Raw genomic sequence first — 12,868 nt, 5'->3', positions numbered from 1 at the left:
TGTAGGATTTGAGGTCAGCTCATTATAAAGATATAGCTCTTTTGCAAATCTGAGAGCCTAGTTTGGATGTTGATAGCCTTTCTTGCAAGTTTCAGTAGTGTTTGGATTCAGAGATTTAGTTCAGGTTAACCCTAAAACACTAGACAGGTGAATTAGGATAGGAGAGTAATTACTTCATTACTGCTAGGCATGGCAGAATTCATTTTTTTAAAATAAACAGACTATATCAATGTTTATTTGAAGCATTTTTCAGTTTTTTTTACTTTTATCAGCTTGAATTTTTACAGTTGCCATAATTTTCGGGTTTAAACTTTTTGCTTATATAGTTTTACATTTTTATGGTTGTGGGAGATTATAGGGTGGCAAATCTAATGACTGTAGATTTAGAAATTGAAAATATTAGTTTTATAGCTATTTAAAACACAGATGTCCAAATATATAAAGGAAATAATCTTAAATCAAATTAAGTTCTTAAACAGCCCTTCTCATGCTTTGCCTATATGTTCATGTCAATCATCATTGATGGGAATTTTTTCCTACCGTTAACATGTACAGTGAAATGTATGTTTACCAACATTTATTGACAAAAATCTTTCTTTACCTGTGTGGTTGCTTGCAGTTCCCGTTGATCATGGATCGCTGTTCCTGGCCAATGGGAGCTGCGAGAAGTGGTACAGACCAGGGCGCCACTTCCTGCAATTCTCTTTGATCAGGAACTACAATCCATGGCTAATGGGAGCTGGAAGTGCCTGTGCCTTTGGTCATGCAGGTAAATACAGCGGTGATGGCCCACCAGGGACTAATCCTGGTGAACTGCATTCAGCATGTGGGCCGGTTATTTCCTGCCACTGCCCTAGCAAGATGAAGGGGAATCTTTTAAGTGGCAGCTAATTTCAGCTGAGTGCTTTTCACTGAGCTCCCCCCCAACTCTCACAGAAAGATACAAAGGGACAATATGCATCCGATGAAAGGCAAGCAAAGCATTGCATAGAAGATATGCATAGTTTAACATATTGAGCAGGACACTTAGGCTACGTCTACATTGGCATGATCTTGCGCAAATACTCTTTAAGGCAAGAGTTCTTACATTAAAGTATTTGCGCAAGAGAGCGTCTACACTGGCATGTGCCTTTGAGCAAGAGATGTGCTTTTGCACAAGAGCATCCGTGCCAGTGTAGACGCTCTCTTGAGCAAGAAAGCTCCGATGGCAACCTCTTCCGGTTGCACAAGAGGGCTTATTCCTGAGCGGGAGCATCATAGTTCTTGCACAAGAAGCACTGAGTTCACACATTAGAACCTCAGTGTTCTTGCACAAGAACTCCCCGCCAGTGTAGACAGGCAGCATGTTTTTGCGCAAAAGCGGCCGCTTTGGCGCAAGGTCGCGCCAATGTAGACGTAGCCTTAGCGTGCGCCTAGACTACATTCCTTTTTCGGTAAAGGAAGGTAAATTAGGCACGTCGATATTGCAAATGAAGCTGGGATTTGAATTTCCCACGCTTTGTTTGCATAATGGCAGCCACTGCTTTTTTTTTTTTTTTTTTTTTGAAATGGGGCTTTTTTGAAAAAAAGAAAAGGCAGTTTAGATGGGGATCTTTCAAAAACAAAACCCTTTTTTGAAAGATCCTGTATTCCTCAAAAAAATGAGGTTTACAGGATCTTTCGAAAAGAATTTACAATATAAATGGACAACAGGATAGAGAATTTCTGTCACAGAGCATGGTTTCACTGTCCCCCTTAGTTCTATGGAAGATTCAAGACTGGGGCAGGAAAGGCTACACAGTGCACCATGGAACATATACATGTAATTCAGAATTGTGTGTGTATGATATATTTTGACAGATGGGCTAAAGCTGCCTAAGTCTGTCTCTGTATACTTTCTTGATGACACTTAGTACTGATATGCCAGAGCTTCCTTTATAGGTGTAGATTTACCAAGTCGGATGTGCTAGTATACTGTAAGGACTCTTTCCAGAGGCTGATGTTCTAAGACTGAGGACTCGGCTCACATCCTTTCATGGTGCCAATGAATCTTGTAACTAACATACATATTTTGACTTTTAAAATGACATTTTCTGGCTATGAGGTAAAGGAAACTTCTCACCTCTAGAGCCCCTGATCTCTATACAGGTATATAAATTTTTAAAATCATGTGCCAATATAGATCTTTTATTAAAAATTGTTTGGAACATGAAAATTAAAAAAAAAACCACATACCAGAAGTCAGATGTTTAAAATGGAAGAATGCAGTTAATAAGGAAATCATGACGAGGCTATAAAGTTTTGGCAAGAACTATTGCATTAATTTCTCCATCAGAATTTAATATAGTAGTATGCTGTAATACTCAAAAGAGGTACCAGAGAAATAGTGGAACTTTGGACTAAAAATATGGACCAAAACAAAAATACCTTCCACCACTATTGGTACATCAACTCCAGTTACACAATTGTTGTAGCTGGAATTGCGTATCTTACATTGATTTTCTCCATCAGTGTGAACCTGGCCTCAGACTTTGCAACATTATGATCAGACTGATTTATTCAACATCTAGCAAGGACTGCCCTTTGTCTCTCATAAACTTGGTTCATACTCTACTATCTGAAAACATTAGCATCTGTTGTAAAGCAGAAAGTAAAGTTAGTTTATTAACAAAACTTATTCAAAACACAAATATCTTATTTTCTTGTATTGGATTATGCAAAAAGAACCTTTTTATGGGGTGAGGTGGGCGAGAGAGGGGAAAGACTTATCATGCTCTCCCATCTCAACTCCAGTTGGCGGAGATGGAGTTCACCTTTCCAGGAGCGGGAAGGCCTTGTTTGGACACAGACTGGCTAACCTTGTGAGGAGGGCTTTAAACTAGGTTTGTCGGGGGCAGGTGAGCAAAGCCCACAGGTAAGTGCTGAATGTGCGGGACTGGGAGATGGGTTGGAAATGGGGGGGACTACGGCCTATAATGGCAAGGAGAAAGGAGGGTCAGGGCACAACAGGGAGGCAAGATCAAATCAGTATCTTAGATGCCTATATACAAATGCGAGAAGTATGGGTAATAAGCAGGAAGAACTGGAATTGCTAACCAATAAATACAACTATGATATCATTGGTATTACAGAAACCTGGTGGGATGGGACGCATGATTGGAATATTGGTATGGAAGGGTACGGCTTGCTCAGGAAGGACAGACAGGGAAAAAAGGGAGGAGGGGTTGCCTTGTATATTAAAAATGTACACACTTGGACTGAAGTGGAGATGAACGTAGGAGATAGCTGTGTAGAGAGTCTCTGGGTTAAGCTAAAAGGGGTAAAAAACGAGGGTGATATCATGCTAGGAGTCTACTACAGGCCACCTAGCCAGGTGGAAGAGGTGGATGAGGCCTTTTTTAAACAATTAACAAAACTATCCAAAGCCCAAGATTTGGTGGTGATGGGGGACTTCAACTATCCAGACATATGTTGGGAAACTAACACAGCGAGGCACAGGCTATCCAATAAGTTTCTGGACTGCATTGGAGACAACTTTCTGTTTCAGAAGGTTGAAAAAGCTACCAGAGGAGAAGCTGTTCTGGATTTGGTTTTAACAAATAGGGAGGAACTAGTTGAGAACTTGAAAGTGGAAGACAGTATAGGGGACAGTGATCACGAAATAATAGAGTTCATGATCTTAAGGAAAGGTAGAAGGGAGACCAGCACAATTGAGGTAATGGATTTCAGGAAGGCAGATTTTGATAAGCTCAGAGAACTTGTAGGTAAGGTCCCATGGGAAGCAAGACTGAAGGGAAAAACAACTGAGGAGAGTTGGAAGTATTTCAAAGGGACGTTGTTAAGGGCCCAAAAGCAAACAATTCCGCTGTGTAGGAAAGATAGAAAATATGGCAAAAGACCAGCTTGGCTTAACAAGGAGATCTTGCATGATCTCAAAATAAAAAAGGAGTCATATAAAAAATGGAAACTAGGACAACTAACAAAGGATGAATATAGGCAAGCAACACGGGAATGCAGGGGCAAGATTAGAAAGGCAAAGGCACAAAATGAGATCAAACTAGCTACAGGCATAAAGGGAAACAAGAAGACCTTTTATAAATACATTAAAAGCAAGAGGAAGACCAAGGACAGGGTAGGCCCACTGCTTAGCGAGGAGGGAGAAGCAGTAACAGGGAACTTGGAAATGGCGGAGATGCTCAATGACTTCTTTGTTTCGGTCTTCACCGAGAAGTCTGGAGGTGTGCCTAACGTAGTGAATACAAGCAGAGAGAGGGTAAGTTTAGAAGATAGGATACACAAAGAACAAGTTAAAAATCACTTAGGAAAGTTAGATGTCAGCAAGTCACCAGGTCCTGATGAAATGCATCCCAGGATACTCAAGGAGCTGATAGAGGAGGTATCTGAGCCTTTAGCTATGATCTTTGAAAAATCATGGCAGACAGGGGAGATTCCAGAAGACTGGAAAAGGGCAAATATTGTGCCCATCTATAAAAAGGGGAATAAGAACAACCCAGGAAATTATAGACCGGTCAGTTTAACGTCTGTCCCAGGGAAGATAATGGAGCAGGTAATTAAGGAAATAGTATGCAAACACTTGGAAAGTAATAAAGTGATAGGGAATAGCCAGCATGGGTTTGTGAAGAACAAGTCATGCCAAACTAATCTGATAGCTTTCTTTGAAAAGATAACGAGCCTTGTGGATAAGGGAGAAGCGGTGGATGTCATATACCTAGACTTTAGTAAGGCATTTGATACGGTCTCGCATGATATTCTTATTGATAAACTAGGCAAATATAACTTAGATAGGGCCACGATAAGGTGGGTGCATAATTGGCTGGATAACCGTAGTCAGAGAGTTGTTGTTAACGGTTCTAAATCCTGCTGGAAAGGGATAACAAGTGGAGTTCCTCAAGGGTCTGTTTTGGGACCCGTACTATTCAATATCTTCATCAATGATGTAGATATTGGGATAGAGAGTACTCTTATTAAGTTTGCAGATGATACCAAACTGGGTGGGGTTGCGACTTCTTTGGAGGATAGAGACATAATTCAAAATGACCTTAGCAAGTTAGAGAAATGGTCAGAGGTAAACAAGATGAGGTTTAATAAAGAGAAATGCAAAGTGCTCCACTTAGGAAGGAACAATCAGTTCCATACATACAAGATGGGAAGCAACTGTCTAGGAAGGAGCATGGCGGAAAGGGATCTAGGGGTCATAGTGGACCACAAGTTGAATATGAGTCAACAGTGTGATGCTGTTGCAAAAAAAGCAAATATGATTCTAGGTTGTATCAACAGGTGTGTTGTAAGCAAAACTCGTGAAGTCATTCTGCCGCTCTATTCTGCACTAGTTAGGCCTCAGCTGGAGTACTGTGTCCAGTTCTGGGCGCCACATTTCAAGAAAGATGTGGAGAAATTGGAAAGGGTACAGAGAAGAGCGACAAGAATGATTAAAGGTTTAGAGAACATGACCTATGAAGCCAGGCTTCATGAACTGGGCTTGTTTAGTTTGGAAAAAAGAAGATTAAGGGGGGACATGATAGCGGTTTTCAAATATCTAAAAGGGTGTCACAAGGAGGAAGGCGAAAATTTGTTCCTCTTGGTTTCTGAGGACAGGACAAGGAGTAATGGGCTTAAAGTGCAGCAGGGGAAGTTTAGATTGGACATTAGGAAAAAATTCCTAACTGTCAGGGTGGTCAAATATTGGAATAAATTGCCAAGGGAGGTGGTGGAATCTCCCTGTCTGGAGATATTTAAGAACAGGTTAGATAGACATCTGTCAGGGATGGTGTAGACGGAGCTTGATCCTGCCTTGAGGGCGGGGGGCTGGACTCGATGACCTCTCGAGGTCCCTTCCAGTCCTATTATTCTATGATTCTATGATCTCAGGCCAATCAGAGGGGGAGGGGAAGCACAAGAAGTCTCCTGGCCCCTTCTACCGAAGGCCTTATCCCTTCTGGGCCAGAAATTTCTGAAATGGCCCCCTTTTAAAAATTATTGCCCACCTCTGGTGTAGACAGATGCTAAGCACATTTGTTAGTATTATTTGGGTTGATATTAAATTTCTTACCTAATATCCATTTTTCTGATAAATATTTTATTTCAGGTTGCTTCTTTCCCATATATTCTCCAATATAGATTTTGGCCTGACGCAGGGTTTTACATACTTTTCCTCCACACAACTGTATAAGTTCACTTAGCCTGTCACATGGTGGTTGACTGGTAAGAGATATAAACATTACAGGCTGGCTTGAAAGGAGGTTCTGCTGATACTTTCCTGATGATAGGTGGCGTTGAAGTCTGCAGATCTGTTTTTAAAGGAAATAACGAAATTAGGACCTAACATGTTTCAATTTTATTTATAAGAAGCAAGGGACGCTAGTCTTTGCATTTAGAAAAAGAATCATGGAATCTTAAAGCAATGCTTTACACAATCCCAAATAAAATGTTGGTTCAGAAACTCTTGGGCAAGTTGCACCAAAGCTATCACTAGCTATTTATTTTTCCATTTATTGCTTTTTTTGGCTTGATACAAAACCCAAAATATTTATGTGCCTCTTATTTGATTTCCATAATCTAGCCGGGTATTTATTCAATGTTCACTCAGTAGTCTCTTATTGTAAGTGAATTTTGCAATGTGGTATATAGCACTGTGGATTATGCTGCTATTCTGCTATTTCTTTAAGTTAGAGCCTCTAGGAATACAGAGTAAGACAAAAGGTAGTGACCATACACACATTCACAAGTTCAAGGTTTAGACTTTTTTACAAATTGTATTAAAGTTACAATTAAAACTATGATTACTCAATCATATAAAAGTTCTATACAGACAGATATAGTTATACTCACATCCTGAACAACAGTGTTAGGATCTAATGGGTCTCTCATGGCTTGATCATCAGTAGAGAGAGGGTTCCTGCTGGAGTCTCCCAGAGGAAGGCTCAATTTTCCCATTCTGGGTGTCCCTTTTTTATAACGTGATTAGCATTCTACACATGTCCATAAAAATGTCTACCCTCTTTTCTCTTATTGGTCTGTGTCCACTGGAGACTTAAGGGACCCCAATTTTATATGGGCTGGGTTAGCTCCCTTTATTCTCATTAGCACTACGCACAACCTGTAACCCATGGTTAAGACATGTTGGAGACAGATGCACCTTTGCAGTATTTTTATGATGTAAAATTTATCTCCTGGGTAATTTTGTGCAATATTATCACTTGGTATATGTTTCCCATGCCAAAAAAAGTGGGTCATTTATTTTAAGCCACTTCATACATTATCACTGTAACTTACTCAACCTATAGAAAATTGGGTCCCTTAAATTTTCAGTGGACACAGATCAGGCAGAGAAAAGTGGGTAGACACTTTTATAACCTAAAATAGCTAATCTAATGCCTTGCAAGCCTCAACCTACAGGTTCTTGCATTTCAACTTGTCTTACTCATGAATAATCATTAGTTCCTCTAAATACTGATCAATTATATTTTATATTCCTACAGATTTACTAATTAACATACAATGAATATGTAATACAACAATGATTAATCATTGTTTAGTTTAGAAAAGAGAAGATTGAGCGGGGACATGATAGCAGTTTTCAGGTATCTAAAAGGGTGTCATAAGGAGGAGGGAGAAAACTTGTTCATCTTGGCCTCTGAGGATAGAAGTAATGGGCTTAAACTGCAGCAAGGGAGGTTTAGGTTGGACATTAGGAAAAAGTTCCTAACTCTCAGGGTGGTCAAACACTGGAATAAATTGCCCAGGGAGGTTGTGGAATCCCCATCTCTGGAGATATTTAAGAGTAGGTTAGATAAATGTCTATCAGGGATGGTCTAGACAGTATTTGGTCCTGCCATGAGGGCAGAGGACTGGACTCGATGACCTCTTGAGGTCCCTTCCAGTCCTAGTATTCTATGATTCTATAACATCATACAATAAATGGATAACATGTTAAGATTGTAGCTATTTAATGGAGTTTATCTGAATCCCTTATAAATGTATAAATCCTGCAAGTAGTATAAAAGATAAGCACTATCTTTAGTTCTCTCCCTCCCTTACTGCAGCACAGATTGAGGAATTTCTTCGCTTAGTATGTTTAGTATTTTATAGTATTTTTAATTAAAAATAAAGCTAAGTAGATGAGAAGGGTTTTGTGAGAATGGTAGGAAATTTTAGGCCTTGGGGAAAATAATTCTACAACTGTTAACAAGATGCTAAAAACCTTTATCTCTTGCTTCTTCTGTTTATAGATAGATCATGGTACCAAGGAAGCACAGTAAATCTTGGTCACAAATTGAGTCTTTTGAAACAGTCCAGGTTCAAGCCACTGCTTTGACCTTTAAGACCAGGACATTCTAAACTTATATGCCAGTTGATCAGTGAGAGGGCGGATGTCATTGTAGACTAGTTTATTGAAGAATCTTCCTCATGCCAGCTGCGCCTCTTCAGCCTAGTCCAGATTTAACAGCATACACAAACAGGTAATCTAGGCATGCCAAACCAATCTGATATTTTCTGTCCCTCTTTTCCTTGCTGAAAGCTTGGTGAACTGGCTCTTGGGCAGTAAACAATGAGAATTACAACTGACAATATAAAAGAGGAGATTTGTAGGCAAAAATAAGTGTGGACACAAAAGTAACTGCAATATTGTTGGGTGCTGATTTTTTTTTCACTAATGTGAAAAACAGGGAAATGATCTGAACCGTGGAATTCTGACTTTGACACTGCCTCACTGTGTGACTTCAGGCAATTAAGATTTTTGTGCTTTAGTTTACAAATCTATGTAGTAGGGATAAAAGTGCTTACCCAATTTACAAGGGGATGTGTATATCAATTAGTGTTTGTAAAGAGCTTTCAGATACTCAGGTAAAGTTGCAAAACAGGGTTATTATCTTTAAAAATGGAAATTTTTTAGTGTTGGTGATCAGTACCAGATGAACAAAGACCTTGCTGAGATAGCACAGGCAGTAGCTGCACAATCTCCTTCCTTTCTGAAACAAAATACAGGACTATGTAGCACTTTAAAGACTAACAAGATGGTTTATTAGATGATGAGCTTTCGTGGGCCAGACCCACTTCCTCAGATCAAATAGTGGAAGAAAATAGTCACAACCATATATACCAAAGGATACAATTTAAAAAAAATGAACACACATGAAAAGGACAAATCACATTACAGAACAGAAGGGGGATGTGGGGGGGCGAGGGAAGGAAGGTGAATGCCAGTGAGTTAATGATATTAGAGGTGGGGAATGGGAAATGTCTGTGAGTTAATAGTAGGATGCAGGTTAGCAGGTCATTCAGACAGTGTCCTTTCTGGTTGAAATGACAAGCAACTGTTTTTTCTTTGTGATCCTGTCTAATGTCTGTTTTGTGGGCATTGATTCTTTGGCGAAGTGTCTGAGACGTTTGTCCAATGTACATAGCAGACGGACACTTTCGGCACATGATAGCATAGATTATATTTCTGGAGGCGCAGGAATATGTATTCTTGATCTTATAACTCACTTGGTTAGGCCCAATAATGGTGTCGGCAGAGTGAATATGTGGACAAAGCTGGCAGCGGGGTTTGTTGCAAGGGAATGACCTGCTAACCTGCATCCTACTTCAGAAGACATTCAAATCTGCACTTGAAAGGGAATCCTCTGAACTGGCATTCATGCCAGGGGAATTAACAAAGACTCCAACTATCTTACCCATTGCAAAGATAGCTTCCCCAATTATCACCTCTAATACTATTAACATGGTTGTGACTATTTTCTTCTATTATTTGATCTGAGGAAGTGGGTCTGGCCCACGAAAGCTCATCATCTAATAAACCATCTTGTTAGTCTTTAAAGTGCTACATAGTCCTGTATTTTGTTTCAGCTACACCGGACTAACACGGCTACATCTCTATCACTATCCTTCCTTTCTATCATTCTACAGAGGAGTCAGTCCTACTGAAAAGTGGTATGTCCAGAAATGAGGGTAAAACTTTCTATGGCTCATGAAATTCTTGGCTGCTCTGCTGAAACTACAAACAGTTAATTCTCTATAAGCTGACTCAGAGGACATTTTAGAGAGATGCCAGAAGCTGATACAGTTGAGGCAGGCCCAAAAGGCTACATTATCATAAAAAATAAGTTGTAGCTGTTTATTGTGAATGTACAATGTTCACACAACATATGCATGACTAAGATCAAAAAGCATTCCCCACTGGCTTCAATGAGTACAGTATACAATCAAAGCTATAAGACACTTTGCAATCCCTGATGTGCAAATAAAAGGCAAGATTCTGGTATTCCTGTGATTGCAGTAACTCGTTTTCCTGAATTACCAATTATTAAAAAATGTGATTTCACTGAGCAAATATAAACATGCTAAAGCTAAAGAACAGGCAGATAAGAAGTTCAACACATTTGAAACTATATTCTAATGAAAACAACCCAGAGTTACAGACTTATGATTAATACAATTCCATGTTTGGTGGCTCAAATAGCCTTTTTCTTCTATCAGAGAGAACTGAGAGCATCTACTGATCTCCTGAGTTGCCTTTTAGACAAGAAAGAAAGAAAGAAAGAAAGAAAGAAAGAAAGAAAGAAAGAAAGAAAGAAAGAAAGAAAGAAAGAAAGAAAGAAAGAAAGAATCACCAAGAGACATTAATTTAGTGTTAGTTTATCTAAAATTAACGATCAAACTTGATTCCAGGAGACCTTTGTGCTCAACTTGCCAAATGGCTTTTGTTAGCTTGAAGCTCTAGGGTTTCCAAGATGAAACAGATTAGGATTGACAAGCTCTGTTTATGTTAAAAAACCCAATAGGACATGAGTTTCTTAGATGGAAGACATACCATTTAATTTAATTTAATTTAATCCTGCTGTTTCACACATTTTACAGGACATGATTTCAAAAGGCCTTTTGTATTACCACTTGTTCAGACATTTTCCCTGAAAGTATTTATTTTGGAGGAGACTCATAATTAAAAGTTGTTTTATTTGTACAGTGGTCCTACTAATGGAAATGCACTTGGGTTACATTAATATTAAAGACAAAAAATGTTATGTTAAATTTGCACAGCTAATCACAAAGAGTTGGGAATGCAAACTTTATGATTCCAATATTAGGTCAAGCTGTGTTGCACAATTCATGTGGTTTGAGATAGCACCTATCCCCTTTAGCCTCTTATGAAAATCCCAGAATAATGTATTTATCTATATATTGACTGGAATAATAGGAACAGCACGTATATAACATGAGTAAAATAAAGTTTTTGTTTGGATTTTAAATTTTACTTTTCCTGCTTCTAGTAATTTAAGTGCAGCTTTCCAGCCAGATTGTGCTTAGCTCGTACTCAGGTGAACAAAAAGGATAAAAATACCTTGTTTTCTTCACCCAGACGCTGGACATATTCAGGCAGCCCAAGGACTCTGTAGGGCTAGCATTGCTTTCAAAGCCAGCCTATACACAAAGCCAGTCTTGGGAGAGAAAACATACTGCACACTCTGAAAGTTACTTTTGATCACCCACAACTTGAATTAGAGATTAAATGGCACAATCTACCTCTCAAAACTGAACGGACAACTGTGATATCACAGAGCTTGCAGCACTCCAGGACTGCTGCACACCGTCTGATTTTTTTTTAAAAAACTTGAGCTAAATCTCTATTTTCAATCCTAATCAGAGACCTAACATGGGAAAAATTTAGATCAAAGAAGTGAGTATTTCCACAAATTGTGTGCGTGTAAACTGACAGTTATTATGGAAATTATTTTATAATTGTAACAGGCATGACCGGCACCTGATGTGATATCAAACACAGATGCTAATTCTCTTGTCTAATTGTATTCCCATCATGTGAGAAAAGCATCTCACTGATTAGTCATTATTCAAGATTTAGATATTATCTTAGTTCTTTCATCAGACAGATGACCAAACAGAAGCACTGTCCACACATTGTTTGGCACTATTATAAATCAGGAATAATAAAAAATATTAATTTTTAAACTCTTTTCAACTGAGGGTTTGAAAAAGATAATAATTACACCAAAAGCAAATTAAAGGTATCAAGAATTTATGAAGTAGTAATGCAGCATTTCTTCATTACAATAATAATTCAGCTTTCCTCCATTTTTCACTTTTTTAATTCTACAGACTATAGGTTGTATGATACAAATAATATTAATAGTAGCAGCATATAGGTAACAAGATTTATTAAACTATATTACACTTATGCAGAATTGGGACTTTTGCTTCAGTTATTACATTTAACTTTTCTGAACACACGCACAATAGACACCTGCATAAACACCACCATTTTTAGTTTCACATATTAATGTTGTACCTGAAACTTTATGAGAATGTATTAAAACAGGTCCCTGGAGAAAACTACTTACGGTCCAAGACCTTAATCCTACAATGGGACTCAGGAAAGACTATATGTACCTCCATTAGAACCCCAGAATTACAAACACTTTCCGAATGGCAGTTATTTGTAACTCTGAAATGTTTAAAGCTTTCAGAGGGATAGCTGAGTTAGTCTGTAACTGGAAAAACTTAAACGACAAATAATATGTTTTGTTAGTCTTTAAGATTCTGAAATGTTTGTCACGCTGAACAAAATGGTATGGTTGTTCTTTCAAAAGTTTACAACTGAGCCATATTCCTGATATACATGGTTCACTAGCATTCTGCTGAGTGTTACATGAAATACAAGTTATTCTAGGTATTTTTAGGTAGAGTACAGCAGATATGAGTTATGGCAAGTGCATTTTTTAGTTGAAAACAATTTAGATGAAATAAAATATTTTTAAAAAGGAAGATTTGTGAATTATTCAAATGGTTTCCCAACAATATACTCAAGAATGGGCTCTCAAATTCAAGCAATAAAAATACAAAGACATTCTTAATG

General features: G+C 38.4%; 1 protein-coding gene across 5 annotated transcripts in view; it reads right to left on the bottom strand.

The window, feature by feature from the left end:
- Positions 1–12,868, bottom strand: part of MCPH1 (microcephalin 1) — a 229,070-nt gene that overhangs the window by 13,994 nt on the left and 202,208 nt on the right. For 4 of the 5 annotated variants that reach the window (XR_012902550.2, XM_075923600.2, XM_075923599.2 and 1 more), the window contains one exon: positions 6,050–6,287. Coding sequence is in view for 4 of the 5 variants with exons in the window: in XM_075923600.2 (XP_075779715.2) it covers positions 6,050–6,287 (238 nt within the window). In the remaining variant the exon portion in view is untranslated. Of the gene's footprint in view, positions 1–6,049; positions 6,288–12,868 lie in introns of those variants that run through there. The other variant, XM_075923602.2, reaches the window with a different exon arrangement.

This window comes from Pelodiscus sinensis, chromosome 3 (genome assembly GCF_052426305.1).
Source record: "Pelodiscus sinensis isolate ZL-2025 chromosome 3, ASM5242630v1, whole genome shotgun sequence".
Classification (NCBI taxonomy): Eukaryota; Metazoa; Chordata; order Testudines; family Trionychidae; genus Pelodiscus; species Pelodiscus sinensis.
The sequence above is the reverse complement of the archived record's forward strand: the minus strand, read 5'-3'. Positions and strand labels throughout refer to the sequence as shown.